Source organism: Kogia breviceps, chromosome 16, assembly GCF_026419965.1.
Source record: "Kogia breviceps isolate mKogBre1 chromosome 16, mKogBre1 haplotype 1, whole genome shotgun sequence".
In the NCBI taxonomy this organism is placed as follows: domain Eukaryota; kingdom Metazoa; phylum Chordata; class Mammalia; order Artiodactyla; family Physeteridae; genus Kogia; species Kogia breviceps.
In genome coordinates, this window is record NC_081325.1 from 20057086 (window position 1) to 20073156 (window position 16071).

At 36.1% G+C, this 16071-nt stretch overlaps 1 protein-coding gene across 1 annotated transcript in view; it reads left to right on the forward strand.

Annotated features, from left to right (window-relative positions):
* SUCLA2 (succinate-CoA ligase ADP-forming subunit beta) overlaps positions 1 to 16071 on the forward strand; it is a 47441-nt gene that overhangs the window by 2154 nt on the left and 29216 nt on the right. The window contains exons 2-4 of the mRNA XM_059042272.2: positions 4379 to 4559; positions 13913 to 14012; positions 14206 to 14368. Coding sequence (XP_058898255.1) covers positions 4379 to 4559; positions 13913 to 14012; positions 14206 to 14368 — 444 coding nt within the window. The remainder of the gene's footprint in view (positions 1 to 4378; positions 4560 to 13912; positions 14013 to 14205; positions 14369 to 16071) is intronic.

A 16071-nucleotide genomic window follows, 5' to 3' on the forward strand; every position in this document is an offset into this window, starting at 1 on the left:
AGGTCCTTATTGATTATTTTATATATAGTAGTGTGTATATGTCAATCCCAATCTCCTAATTTATCGCTTTACCTCCCCCCCGAGCGTTTCCCCTTTGGTAAGCATAAGTTTGTTTTCTGTGTCTGAGTCTGTTTCTGTTTTGTAAATAAGTTCATTTGTATCAATTTTTTTTTAGATTCCACATGTAAATGATATGATATGGTATTTGTCTCTCTCTGTCTGACTGACTTCACTTAGTATGATAATCTTTAGGTCCATCCATGTTGCTGCAAATGGCATTATTTCATTCTTTTTTATGGCTGAGTAGTATTTCATTGTATAGTGTACCACATCTTCTTTATCCATTCGTCTTTTGATGGACATTTAGGTTGCTTCCACATCTTGGCTATTGTAAATGGTGCTGCAGTGAAAATTGGGTCTAACCTCTTGCTTTTGTACATGGGGACATAGAGGGGCAGGGCCTAAGGAATCTTGTTAAGGTCACCCACTGAGTTTAGCAAATTCTGTTAAACATTTTGTTTAGTTCTCTGACCCTTTTCTAGTTTCTCTGTATCTTTTGTCCAGTGTATATTTGGTAAAAATAGTTCAGGTTAAATAATTTAAGGTATCTTCTTGTTTGTTGTGAATCATACTCCCCAGTAACTACATTTTTCCACTTTTGACTAAGTATTATTTAAACTAGGTATGTGATTGGATAGGTGGTGGGGTAGGAATTTGGCCAGGAATTTGTGGCCTTTTGGCAGTAGGAATCTTCTAAGTGATAATATCAGGAAAGAAAAATACTTGAATGTGGGAATCTTTGTGATTATGCAGCGATTTGTATTACCAATATAATTCACAGCTGATGATATTTCAAGTTACAATTTCTAGTGGTGCAAGGAAAGGATTATCAAAATATTTCAGATATTTTTAAAAAAACTTTAAAGTTGTATAAAAGCTATCAGCAGTACCTTTTGAGTACTACTAATTCTTTGTAAATAAAGATATTTGAAAATAGATATAGATATTTGAAAGAAACCATAAAAATATACTTAGAGTTTTGCATCATGGATTTATCCTCAGCCTTTTTTGGAAAAATTTCAGACTGATAGGTATGTTCCAGCCAGTACATTGAACACGCATATTGCCTTCACCTACATTTAACTTTACGCCACATTTGCTTTATCTTTAAAAAAATTATATGATATGCAGTTATATAATTTATACACATATGTATGTATGTATAAATTATATTCATTTATTTTTGCTGAACCATTTGAGAGTAAGTTGCAGGTATCATGGCACTTCTTTTCACCCTTAGATGTTTCAGTGTATGTCTCTTAAGAATAAGGACATTCTCCTAAATAACCACAATATAGTTATCATACTTAGGAAATTTAAAATTGCTGAAATACTTATATATAGTGTATAAGTCAGATTCATATTTCCCCAGTTGTCCCCGAAGTGTCCTCTATAAATGTTAGATTTTTTTTTTTTTTTTTTAAACTAGGATCAGGCCTCTATGGTATTTTTTTCTGGTCAAGCTAATTAGGTGCCACCTAGTGATTGTGATTGCTCTTATATGTGTTGCAGCTGCTTATTTATACATCTGTGAACTCTGTGGTTGACCTCATCCTTTATGTGGTCCTGGTACAGTGTCTGGTATATAGGCATTCAAAAATGTTTCAGTGTATGACTATTTTCGCCAAGCTTATCCTAGGTACTCCCCTTTTCCCCCTTATTTTTATTGTTTTGAGGTATAGTTTATGTACAGCAAAGTGCATAATTTATGTACAACTTCAGTGGATAGCTAGATTAATTTTTATGTATGTGTCCATCTATGTAGCCACCATTCAGATCAGGATATACATACAGTGTTTTTAGCCCTCAGAAGGCACTCTCTTTACCAGTATTCATCAACAGAAGGTAACCACTTATTCTGACTTCCATCACTGTATGTTAATTCTGACTGGGTCCGAACTGTATAAAAAGAAATCATATAAGTATGTATTCTTGTGTCTGTCTTCTTTCCCTTAAAATTATATTTGTGAGATTAATCCATTGTTTTGTGAGCAGTAGGTTTTTTCTTTTTTGCTCTGTAGTATTCTATTATATTAATATACTTCAGTTTACCCATTCTTCTATTGATGGGCAATTGAGTCATTTCCATTTTTTTGTCTATTATGAATAAGCCTGCTATGAGCATTCTTGTGTATGCCTTTTGGTACACTAAGCACTCATTTCTGTTGCGTATATACCCAAGAATGGGATTTTGCAAGGTAGATGTATACTGAAGTTTGAGAAGTTGTTGGTTTTTAATATTAAAGTGAAACTAAATCAGGGAATTGAGCTACCCAAGAGAAATGTTATCCAGGATTTTAACTTACCAGATGAATCAGAAATAGCTTGCTATTCTATGTGATTGATTTGTTAGACTAGTGGTTCTCAAACTGTAGAGTACTTAAGAATCAGCTGAATAACTTCTTACAAGTGCAGATTTCTTGTGGCCCAGTCCAGAGGCTCTGATTTTGTAGATGAAAGGGGGACCCTGGAATCTGCATTTTTAGAGGCATTCCCAGGTAATTTTGATGCAGACTTTTCTCTTTTAAGAATCAGACTGTTTTGTATAAGATTTCTTTCAATTCAGTTCTTATGATACTGTTTCGTATGTACAATGTTTCAGTATTCTGTATTCTGTGTGGAGATAATGGGAATGTATGGGTGGATAACACTTTTAAATGTGTGATTTCAGTGCAGTTTTCCAAGGCTTTCATAACACTTAATTTGTTCTACGTATTGCCATATAAAGTTGATAGGATGGAGGAGTTTGAAAAAAGAGAGGGAGGTGTTTCTGTGTGTTGTTAGTGATGGGTTAAGACTAGGCTCTAACTTAGTGGGGCTTTGGGACCATAGATGCTAGAGATCTTTCTGATTGCATCCTTCCTTCAGTAGTTCTCATTGTTGTGGCCTTGCCACCGGTGGCTGACAGCTCTCATACTCCTTTGTCCTTTAGCAGTGACTTATTCAGCTGGTAGAGGGACATCTCATTTCTGTTTCCTACTTATTTCTTTTTGAAAAAATAATTCTTACTCAGCTCTACTGAGGGATATTTTAGTGGAGAAAACTCCTCCAGCCGTATGAAATAGCACTTCTTATTTTTAATTTTCTATCTCTTTACTACTGTTTGATGTATTTTGTTTATTGTCTGTGCCTCCCCCTACCCCCGACACACAAATACACACTAGATTGTAAGCTTTAGGTGCAAGGGTTTTGTTGGGTTCACCTAACTATTTCCAGTGTCTAGGTGCTCAGTAAGTTTTTGAATGAATGAATGTTCTACGTAGATTGAAAAAGGGAAGTTTGTAGGGCATTTCTTTCTTGGAAGCTTTCGCAGTCCAGTTGTGAAGGACATACACCTGAACTGGGTTTGTAAAGGAGACACCAGTTAAAGGAATCATTTAGAAGGAATGCGTTAAAGATGATGTTGCAGATTGGTTCTCTGAGCTGTTATTTGCAGACTATTAGATGGAGAGTTTCATGGAGGAAGTTTACTAGAAAGTGATCTCTGGATCAACACCTGCAGGAGAGTGAAGGAAGGAGGACTGAATAGAGGGAGTCATAGAACTGTGGTGCAGTGCATTGGGGACCTTTACTCTTCCTATGGAAGGTGCACAGCTGGGATGGTCCTGAATTGTCCCAAATTGGGGTGAGGTGCCAGGTCTTTACATCCTTCCCTTAACCCTCATTGGCCAGTCATTGGTTGCAGGCTGACAGTGGGAAAGGAGGTATGACTTAAGGCAGGGAGGCTCCAGTGAGGGGACTCAGCTGAGACCTGTCAGCTGCCAACACTCCCAGCAGCTGGGCTATGAATGCCTTGGTCCCAAGAGAGGACCTGGTCAGCCCACCACAATGTGCACTACAGATGAAGTAGGGGTTTGAGCTTTGAATGCACGAAAGCTTAATGGTACCAAATCATTCAGTTATCTCTAGTGTCAGGCAGTTTGTTAGGTGCCAGAGGAACGGTGGAGAGAAGAAAGATGGGAAGGATTTTTGATTTAGTGGAAATAGGAGATTGGTTTTAGATCTGAGAAATTTGGCATTGAGGTAGAAATGCTCTGTAAATCATTAGAGGTATGGTAGTAAAGCTCAAATAAAAGATAAGACTAGAGGTGATGAGGAAAGTAGTTAAAACTACAAGGGTAATATTTGATATTAGCTAGTAGATTAGCTCTTAGTTTTGTGTTGTAATTTACTCTGAATATTATATTTTGATGTCTTAATATAACAATTTTGTTACAGTTTTGAAGAACAGAGTACTCTAAAGTATTTTGAGAAGATGTTTTTAACAAGAATGACTGCTAAATCACTCTCTGTATAAATATGTCCCCAATTTCTCTAGGTTCTGGGAAGTTCTGGATTATTTAACAACCATGGACTCCAAATACAGCAGCAACAGCAGAGGAATCTCTCACTACATGAATACATGAGTATGGAATTGTTGCAAGAAGCTGGCGTCTCCATTCCCAAAGGACACGTGGCTAAGTCACCAGATGAGGCTTATGCAATTGCCAAAAAATTAGGTACTAAATTAAGAAAAACTTATGCCATCTCGACATGGGATCTTTGATAAGATATGAACTTTACTTTTGGTTTAATAACAACTTTTGGCTTTTATTTTATATTTAAAAAATAAGTTTTATTAATGTAAAAGAGGAGGTGGAACTTATGATTGTTGGCATCCTAAAATTATTATGATTATTCTGTGCTCCCGTAGTGCTGATAACTTAAGAATCAAAGCTTCAGGAAGCTGAAGTCCTGTTTTTAGTTATAACTATGGGGAAGAAAATTCTGGCTGTGATGATTCTTCAGGGAAATGGTGACGGAAAATCTTACCTGTTTATGCGATTGTAAAGAGAGGTCCAGTATTTCTCCCGTCCTTTTTTTTGGACATGAAAAATAGAGAGCCAGAAGGGGGAAAAAGAAGTTGAGCATTAGAATGTAAGTTCTATAAGAGCAGGGTTTCTTTGTCTTATTTTGTTCACTGATATATCCCAGTCTCTTAGAAGAGGGCCTGACACTTAGGTAATCAATAAATGTTAATATCGTTAAATGAATTAAATAGTTGCCTATGTTTATTAGTAGATTATTTTATTGATAACAGAAACCTTAATACGTTTTGTTAGTTTGAATTTATATTAATCTTTTAATTAAAAAATAAATTTTGAGTTTGGAAAGTATGCTTCACTTTATATTTTTAAGGATTTAATAAGAGAACATGATAATGAGTAATGTAATAGCTATACACTGCATTTTCTTAGTAGTAGTATTTAAAATCCCACCAATTTTATGTAGATTATCATAATTAATCTCTTTTGTATGTACATTTGATTAATGTGGCTTTAAATGTGCTTTGGTGGAGACTTTGCTTTTATTAGTTTTTCAAGAAAGACTAAAAAATGGATGGAACATTTCCACTTTAAAAAGTGGAACATTTTAAACTTTAAAATTGTAAACGTCTTCATCTCTATTCGTACTTATTTGTTTCTAGAATGGGTTTTTCTTTCAAAAGTGAGAGCATGTAGAAGATCAGAAAGTTGTCATATATTATATGATATGTTTTTGAATGAGGTAGCTTTGATTTCCTTGACTTGGAAGCATGATTTTTTTTTTAAACATCTTTATTGGAGTATAATTGCTTTATAATGTTGAGTTAGTTTCTGCTGTATAACAAAGTGAATCAGCTATATGTATACATATATTGCCATATCCCCTCCCTCCCACCCCTCTAGGTGGTCACAAAGCACCGAGCTGTTCTCCCTGTGTGATGCAGCTGCTTCCCACTCGCTATCTGTTTTACATTTGGTAGTGTATATATGTCAAGGAAGCATGATTTTTAATTTACAGTTTTGTTTATTGTTAATCAGAGAAACAATTTTTTGTTTTAAGGACTGATGGTTTCATTTATTTAATACAGAATCCCAGGAGTGAAACTGCTGGCTTGAAGGGCATATACATACTTACTTACTTACTTTATTTATTTAACATCTTTATTGGAGTATAATTGCTTTACAATGGTATGTTAGTTTCTGCTTTATAACAAAGTGAATCAGCTTTACATATACATATATCCCCAAATCTCCTCCCTCTTGTATCTCCCTCCCATTCTCCCTATCCCACCCCTGTAGGTGGTCACAAAGCACCAAGCTGATCCCCCTGTGCTATGCAACTGCTGCCACGAGCTATCTATTTTACATTTGGTAGTGTATATATGTCCATGCCACTATCTCACATTGTCCCAGCTTACCCTTCCCCCTCCCCATGTCCTCAAGTCTATTCTCTATGTCTGTGACTTTATTCCTGTCCTGCCCCTAGGTTCTTCAGAACCATTTTTTTTTTTTTTTTTTTTTTTAGATTCCATATATATGTGTTAGCATATGGGATTTGTTTTTCTCTTTCTGACTTAATTCACTCTGTATGACAGTCTCTAGGTCCATCCACCTCACTACAAATAACTCAGTTTCGTTTCTTTTTGTGGCTGATAGTATTCCATTGTATATATGTGCTACATCTTCTTTATCCATTCATCTGTCGATGGACACTTAGGTTGCTTCCATGTCCTGGCTGTTTAAGTGGTGCTGCAGTGAACATTGTGGTACATGACTCTTTTTGAATTATGGTTTTCTCAGGGTATATGCCCAGTAGTGGGATTGCTGGGTCATATGGTAGTTCTGTTTTTACTTTTCCAAGGAACCTCCATACTGTTCTCCATAGTGGCTGTATCAATTTACATTCCCACCAACAGTGCAAGAGGGTTACCTTTTCTCCACACCCTCTCCAGCATTTATTGTTTGTAGATTTTTTTATGATGGCCATTCTGACCAATGTGAGGTGATACCTCATTGTAGTTTTGATTTGCAGTTCTCTAATGATTAATGATGTTGAGCATTCTTTCATGTGTTTTGTTGGCAATCTGTATATCTTCTTTGGAGAAATGTCTATTTAGGTCTTCTGCCCATTTTTGGATTGGGTTGTTTGTTTTTTGATATTGAGCTGCATGAGCTGCTTGTAAATTTTGAAGATTAATCCTTTGTCAGTTGATCATTTGCAAATATTTTCTCCCATTTTGAGGGTTATCTTTTCATCTTGTTTATGGTTTCCTTTGCTGTGCAAAAGCTTTTAAGTTTCATTAGGTCCCATTTGTTTATTTTTGTTTTTATTTCCATTTCTCTAAGAAGTGGGTCAAAAAGGATCTTGCTGTGATTTATGTCCTAGAGTGTTCTGCCTATGTTTTCCTCTAAGAGTTTTATAGTATCTGCCCTTACATTTAGGTCTTTAATCCATTTTGAGTTTATTTTTGTGCATGGTGTTAGGGAGTGTTCTAATTTCATTCTTTTAGCTGTCCAGTTTTCCCAGCACCACTTATTGAAGAGGCTGTCTTTTCTCTATTGTATATTCTTGCCTCCTTTATCAAAGATAAGGTGACAGTGTGTGTGGGGGTTTATCTCTGGGCTTTCTATCCTGTTTCATTGATCTATATTTCTGTTTTTGTGCCAGCACCATACTATCTTGATTACTGTAGCTTTGTAGTATAGTCTGAAGTCTGGGAGCCTGATTCTTCCAGCTCTGTTTTTCTTTCTCAAGATTGCTTTGGCTATTCGGGGTCTTTTGTGTTTCCATACAAATTGTGAAATTTTTTGTCCTAGTTCTGTGAAAAATGCCATTGGTAGTTTGATAGGGATTGCATTGAATCTGTAGATTGCTTGGGTAGTATAGTCATTTTCACAGTGTTGATTCTTCTAATCCACGAACATTGTATATCTCTCCATCTATTTGTATCATCTTTAATTTCTTTCATCAGTGTCTTATAGTTCTCTGCATACAGGTGTTTTGTCTCCTTAGGTAGGTTTATTCCTAGGTATTTTATTCTTTTTGTTGCAGTGGTAAATGGGAGTGTTTCTTTAATTTCTCTTTCAGATTTTTCATAATTAGTGTATAAGAATGCAAGAGATTTCTGAGCATTAATTTTGTATCCTGCTACTTTACCAAATTCATTAATTAGCTCTAGTAGTTTTCTGGTAGCATCTTTAGGGTTCTCTTTGTATAGTATCATGTCATCTGCAAACAGTGACAGCTTTACTTCTCCTTTTCCAATTTGGATTCCTTTTACTTCTTTTTCTTCTCTGACTGCTGTGGCTAAAACTTCCAAAACTATGTGGAACAGTAGTGGTGGGAGTGGACAACTTTGTCTTCTTCCTGATGTTAGAGGAAATGGTTTCAGTTTTTCACCATTGAGAATGATGGTGGCTGTGGGTTTGTCATATATGGCCTTTACTATGTTGAGGTAAGTTCCCTCTATGCCTACTTTCTGGAAGGTTTTTTTCATAAATGGGTGTTGAATTTTGTCGAAAGCTTTGAAAAACAATTCTTTTTATTCAGATTACAAGCAAGCTTCTTTTTATCTAGCAAAAGCCTTATGTAAATTCATACTACTTTTGCTGAAATTTTTGTTAATTAATGGTGACTTGTAGTTTGAACTTATCCATGGTAAAAGGTGTACCTCATTTTAACCTTTAAAATGCTATGTATGTTAGAGGCTCTTAAGGGTCAATGCTTAAAGAAAACTCATGATTGTATTTCTGTAGTATTTCTTGCAAAGGCAAGAAACTACCTTCTTGAGATTCAGTCTTATATATATGACCTAAATGTTAATTTCTAAAGAAGACCCAGCTACATAAGAAGGAAAATGTGGAAATGTAATTGAGAAAGTATAAGGTTTTCTTATCCTACCCTTCTATCCTTAAGGATGAATTTCAGATGCTTGACTTTGTTGTTTTAATTTTGTTAGTTTAATCTCTTGAGTGATGCTTATTTTGTTTACCAGTTCTTTCCTTCTTAATAATGCTGAAGGCATAAAGTGTTTTTCATACCACTGACTAAAGGGCCTGATTTAATGAAGTCAGTGAAAGCTAGTATTTCTCTTTCTATTTCCAAATTATTATAATTGGTTTTCTTAATTAGTTTTCCATATGTTTTCTCATTTAGTCAAATTTCACTATTTTGTCAGAAAAAAATAATTTGTATACAAACTTTTTCATAAAACGAGTAGGATTTATTCAGATGCCAGTCTCTTGATTTCTTTACTCATTGTAAAAATCTTTAATGATATTTAGCTGTAGAGAAAGGAATAGTTAATATGTAAAGGATATACTGTAGCTGTATTTCTGGCAAGTTCTCTGGAACCAGGACTTACAAGTAGTAAGGAGCAGGTAGGCAGCTCTAATTTTCAGTTCCTTGGAACAGAAGGCATCTTGTTTATCTAGAAAGTGTGTCTTTGTCAAAGAAGGCTGCAAATGATGATTGTAGTATGGGAGTGGGATTAGTGACTAATAAGCACCTTTAAATCTAGAGGAGCAGAAATACTACTTTTTAAAAGATGTATTTCCTAGCTACTTTGAGGATGTTGAGACAGTTTTTTTTTGTGGTGAGTCATTAATATCAGAAGATATTGATTATGGGATAAAATTGCACAGGGTGTGATATGAGGTTCCCTAGAAATACACCTGGTTTTTTCCATCTAGCTAGCAATTCCCAGTGCTGAGTTTGGGTAATTTTTGCTTCTCAGTTACTACAAAATTCATAAAATTTTAATTCCCATTTATATAAAAAGTCTTACCTCATCAAGCAGTATAATGCATAAATGCATTACAGGTGTGACAAACTATTGCTTGTCTTTGTGGGTGGCAAGAGAAGCTGAGTTAACATGGGGACTGGGGCCACTGAGCCCTACAGCTGGTAACTCCTCCCCAAATATCTCTGACCTCTTTCCCCAGTATTCCCTACAAATTCTGTCATTTTCTGTGTGTGTCATGATGTGATAAAAGTTGGAAAACACTGTCCTGGAGGCAAGTTTTACCTGTTGTGAATAACTGAAGTTAGGGATGGAAGAATGGTTAGAAAGAAATCTAATTCCAGTATTCTAAAAGACTATATGAGTCCACAAATGAAGGTTGATGAGCTGGAAGATCATGGAGAAGTTTCTGGAATGGATTATCAAAGGGATGGTTGTTAAGCACAGAGAAATGAAGTAGTTATAATTTGGGGTCAGTTTTTTTTTTTAATTTTTCTGTATTTTTGTGGTATGCGGGCCTCTCACTGTTGTGGCCTCTCCCGTTGCGGAGCACAGGCTCCGGACGCGCAGGCCCAGCGGCCATGGCTCACGGGCCCAGCAGCTCCGCAGCATGTGGGATCTTCCCGGACCGGGGCACGAACCCGTGTCTCCTGCATCTGCAGGCGGACTCTCAACCACTGCGCCACCAGGGAAGCCCTGGGGTCAGTTTTAAGAGCAGATTCCCATCTCCTTCTTGTAGTTACAAGAAAATATGATTTCAGTAAGGCATTTGGCAGAGTTCTTATGATTTCCCTATTGACTGTGGAAGTATAGTTTGGATTCTAGTATAGTTAATGTAGAATTTCTCTCTGGGTGAATAAACATGCAGAGGGTGTCAATTAATGAATGTCAGCCCAGAGGGAGATTTCTAATGGCATACAGTAGGACTTTGCCTTCTCTTTCCTTTTTCCAGTGTTTTATTAGTTGACTGTAAATGAGGAATGCTTACAACATTTGTGAATGACTAAAGCTAGGAGGGATGGTGAATATATTTTAAAGACAATCTTGGGATCCAGTAACGATCTTGTCTGGCTAGAGCAAAGGGCCAAATCTAGCAAGACTGATTTGCTCACTGTTGTATCTACAACTCCAGCACAGTGTCTGGTATGTAGATGTAACTGTTGACTGAATTAATGGAATTGAATAAAATCTTTGTTTCAGTCAGTTGTCCTCAGCTTTATCTTCTAATTCTTCTCCCTGTCTTGATAGTTGATGAGATTGTATGTCATTACTTTTTGTTTGTTTGTTTTTGTTTTTCTTGTGAAGGTCTTTTTTATTTTATTTTTTAAAAAAATATTTATATTTATTTATTTAGACTGTGTCATGGACTTCTTAGTTATGGCATGTGAACTCTTAGTTGTGGCATGCATGCGGAATCTGGTTCCCCTGCCAGGGTGGACCACCAGGGAAGTCCCCGTGAAGGGCTTTTTTAGAAGTAATTTTTGAGGAATCATTTGTGCCCTTATGGAGTTTATTTTCTTACAAAAAGAAAATTGACGCCTTAGGGAAGAGCCTTCTGTCTTATAAAATGTTTTTGAAAAAATAGAGCTTCATTACTCTTACTTAATATCTCAGTATGTTAAGTTCCCAACTTAATTAATAGGAATGTTTGAATTTAGCCCAGCAAAGCACCAGTTTAACTGTTGTCCATTTTTACATTACATTTACACTGTTTGGATTATAGGTATCCTCTTTGGAGATAAACGAATATTGCTGAAGTACTAGAAAACTGACTTGACAGGTAACCAGAAACAGGTGGAATGACTAGTGGCTGCTCCTTTTAGTTTGGGCATGAACTCTCTAATTTGCCATGGTCCCTGAGGCTACCTGTTGTCTTCTCAGTAAGAAAATTATTGTTAACTTTTAAGGAAATTTCTAAACTTTCTCTAATTTTCATCTGATATTAGTTGTGGCACTTGGGAATAGTGGGGACTGTGGCAAATTGAAACGATGTCTTGTGCAAACAAGGCACTTGTGGTCAGTTCCAGTTGCAGGGCCCAGGATTTCCAGTTCTGTGTTTCTCAAGAGCAGTGGAAGATCAGATTCATAAGAATTCTCTTGATTTCTAAATGTTCTTTTATTTATCATTCAGAAAATATTATGTGCTAGGAACCCTCCCAGGACCTTGCAAACATCAATGAACATAACAAAGATTCTGCCCTCCTGGAGTCTATATTTTAGTGGGGGAGCAAAACAAAAATGATCAACATGGGAAGATTATATGTTATGTTTGAAGGTAATGACTTCTATGAAAAAAGATGAGTGGGCTAAGGGGGATTGGTCATGGGTGGGCAGTTGGCAGTGTTAAGTAGGGTGATCAGGGTACGTCTGATGGACAATTTAGACTTAAAGAAAAACTGGAAGGGAATGAGGACCTTTCCCAAATGGATACCTGGATGAAGAGTATTCAGGGAGAGAGGGAGCATCAGTGCCAAGCCCTAAAGGAAGGGAGGAACGTGCCCAGGAACAGGAAGATTAGAGTTGGCTGGTGTGGAGTGAACACTGAAGAGGGCATGATACAAAGGGCAAGGGTGTTGAGGGATTACACCTGGCCTTGAGGCCATTGTAGGGACTCTGGATTTAACTCTGAGTGAAGTGGGCATTCAGTGCAAGGTTTTAAGTAGAGGAGTCATATGTGCACTTTGGCTGCTGCTTTGAGAATGTTCTTTTGGGGACAAGGGTAATCTAGGTGAGATGTAATGGTGGCTGGGACCAGGGCCTAAAATGGAGGTGATGAAGAGTGGTCAAGATTCTAGATACATTTTGAAGGTGGAACCACTATGATTTCCTGGCTGAATGGATGTGGAGTATGAGAAAGAGGGTGGTTGTTTTTTTTTTTTGACGGTACGTGGGCCTCTCACTGTTGCGGCCTCTCCCGTTGCGGAGCACAGGCTCCAGACGTGCAGGCTCAGCGGCCATGGCTCACGGGCCCAGCTGCTCTGCGGCATGTGGCATCTTCCTGGACCGGGACACGAACCCGCGTCCCCTGCATTGGCAGGCGGACTCTCAACCACTGCGCCACCAGGGAAGCCCAAGAGGGTTTTTTTTTTAAAAAAACACTGCCTGGACTGATTCATAGGGCTGTCTTCTGACTTAAGTGTGCATTCCCAATGTGGACACATTTATATCATTAATTTTCTAAACATTTTGTAGTAATTGTTTAAGTGTTAACTTTTGGTCATTTCTTATTTGTTTGATCACAAACTATTTGTTACCTCCTTGATCAGGTGGGAGTGCCCTCTCGTTCAGCTTGGTATATGCGCATTAGAGAGTGGCCTTTCCCCAGTAGTAGAATTCCCATCTTTAGCCTATTCAGATACACATTTATGGAGTGGTGGTTATATCCCAGGTACTGCTTTGTGCTAGGGATACAACGAATAAGACAATGTCCTTTACCCTGACCTCAAAGGTTAATTGTTTTTCATAATGTAATATTGGTGTTACACTGCTAGTATGGGCAAAATACTATAAGAAACAACATGAGGAGGCTTTGAAATTCTGCCTGTCTTGGGAGACAGAATGCCCCTCTAAGATGTATTGCTCTGGATCATGAAGAGTAGTACCGAGGCTTAAACAGCTAGTTTGGTAATTTTCTTCAGCATGTTAGAAAGGGGAAGAAAAGAGAGAGACCAGTTTACCTGTTAAAGAAGAAAAATTCAGAATACTTCTTAAAAACTGTTTTAAAGACTTAGAAGTGAAACATTCTAGAATCTTTTGATTAACATACCTTAACTCCTGATAGTCCTCCTCACAACAGTACAGCTCATGTCTATTAACAGGACTTTCTGTTAGTGGGATAATGTGAATTGGTATCAATAGTGGCACTTTCCCTGAAAGTCATGGTACATTTCTGCTCAAAGCAGCATTTAAACTCAAATTGTCATAGTGTAGTAAGTTTACATATCAATAGAGGGAAGAAATTGTTAGGAAGACATTTGACCCTCAATTTTGTACTTTTAGTACCTTCCAAAGTACTAGATATTTAAAGTATCAAGGAAAGGTAAAATTATTTTCAATATGCTTTAAGAAATGGCTTAATATGAGTGGCTCATTTTTTTAAGTGTGTGGGTCTTTAGGTGGTGAATGTTTTAGGGTTCTAATCTAGAAAATCTATGTACATGGAATGCCTCCTTTTTTGATATTGTGGGTAAATGAGAGACTTTACTACATTTAATAACACTGCTTAATATGTATGTTTAATAACAAAATATTGTGTGTTGCATGCTGCTCCATGCTTTGTATCTAAAAGAAGTGTTTTTCTTCTAGGTTCAAAAGATGTTGTGATAAAGGCACAAGTTTTAGCTGGTGGTAGAGGAAAAGGAACATTTGAAAGTGGCCTCAAAGGGGGAGTGAAGATAGTTTTCTCGTAAGTTATGTTTTAAACATACAAGCATCATTATTAAAGAAAACAATGTATATTTGTGAAAGATGCCCCTTATTATTGAATTGATAAAAATACTGAGATTTAAATATTAGATGAGGTAAGATTTTGGCTGTCATGTGCTTTTATTTTTCTCAGTTGGAGGAGAGAAGAGTTTGAGTTCTTTTTCTTATTTTAGTCCAGAAGAAGCAAAAGCTGTTTCCTCACAGATGATTGGGAGAAAGTTGTTTACCAAGCAAACAGGAGAAAAGGGCAGAATATGCAATCAAGTATTGGTTTGTGAGCGAAGATATCCCAGGAGAGAATACTACTTTGCTATTACAATGGAAAGGTCATTTCAAGTGAGTAATTGTAGACATGATACATTTAGGATGATCTTATTACATTCAATTTCACAAGTTGATTATTATTTCTATTTGTATGGGAAGGGTTAAAAAGGTATGGTCCCTAATCTATTTGTATATATCATGGGAACAATATTTTTATGTCATTTTTTAAAACCAACATGATTAATGCCATCAAACTTAATACTGTAATATTGTGGTAATAAAACCTGTAGGCAAAACCATGCTGAAATAAAATCCACAGAATTTCCAAATTGTTAATTTGCTAAGAGCAGCTTAAATCATTTCTGATTCACCTTTAGATTCCATAGACTGAGAAAATAATTTCTAGCACAGTAAGATATTCTAACCAAAGAGAAAGTCTCTGGAACCGCTAAGAGAATGTGTATCCCTGGCTTCATCTTTTTCTTTTTCAACCTGTTCGTATTTTTTATAGTTTGCAGTTTGTTTCACAGGAGGATTTGATACTTGGTAAGTTCAAGGATGGCATTCAGTAGCAAACAGTATGCTTCTAAGGAGCATAACCTTATTCTGCTCTGCTCTCTTTATGGAACTTAGAATGCTAGCAATGAACTTAAGGCATCACATGAAGAGAAAATTCCTTCATAGACCTAGGGCTTGGAAAGGGCATTGACAGTGATTTTATGGTGTAATTATCTGCCTTTTTGAGTGCATTGGTTAACTTTTATGAGCTGAATCTGTGTAGTAACTAGCTTGTCTTTTGAAGCAGGCTGGGTACATATTTGGTAGCCCTAGTCAGGATTTGTTGTAGAACATCACTAATTACATAATTAGTAATGTAACAGAAATTTTAAGGGGTCATGAAAACGTTTTCTTATATAAAACAGCTTTTAAAAAAATAGCTATTTTCCATATTGTGATTTTTTTTTTTACAGTTAATTAAGTTTTCTTATGTTTGAGTGATATTATAAAATATCTTTTGTAACTTTGAATTTTTATAAGAAAGTATTTTTTAAGGCATAACACTAGATGGTAGTAAAAACCCACTCAGAATATAAGATTAAAGAACATTGTTTTGTTCGTAAGTGATGTCTTTACCTCTGTAGCTTTCTTTATGTGATAGAATTTAGTTTTGTAAGTTACTTTAGAAATCCCATGACAATAACCTTATATATTACAAATATTTGCAAAAATTATGTTTTTACAAATTCATTTATTTTCACTACATTTTCTTTTCCTTTTCATTGATGTTATATATCAACATCTATCATTTTGTTAGTTATTAATGTTTTTACTTTCTGTTATAGCCAGGAACAAGGTATATGTGCCTGGACAGTTTGAGATATGAGTCCTGTAATATTGCACAGAGTAGCTCATCTTGATTAGAATAATGTAGCAAGCTGAATATGTGTTATTAAAGATATGAATATAACACAGTGAATATATTGTATTAAAGATATGTTAAAGCATTAGGAAAAATGATCAAACTTGAATTCATTTTAAGAACTTGAATTTTTGGAGAACTCTGAGTCTTACAAAGGAAATATGTTCTTATTTCATTTGCACAAGTAATATATAGTTGTAATAATTCATGCTAAAAATTCAATAGTACTAGTTGAACCATCTGGCCAAAGACATTATAATGTGCTTTGATGCTGTCATATTAGGCCAATGTGGAGTTGGTTGGTATTACTTTTTGGGGTAAAAAGAACTATTTTGGGAATCCCTCTGGGCAGGTT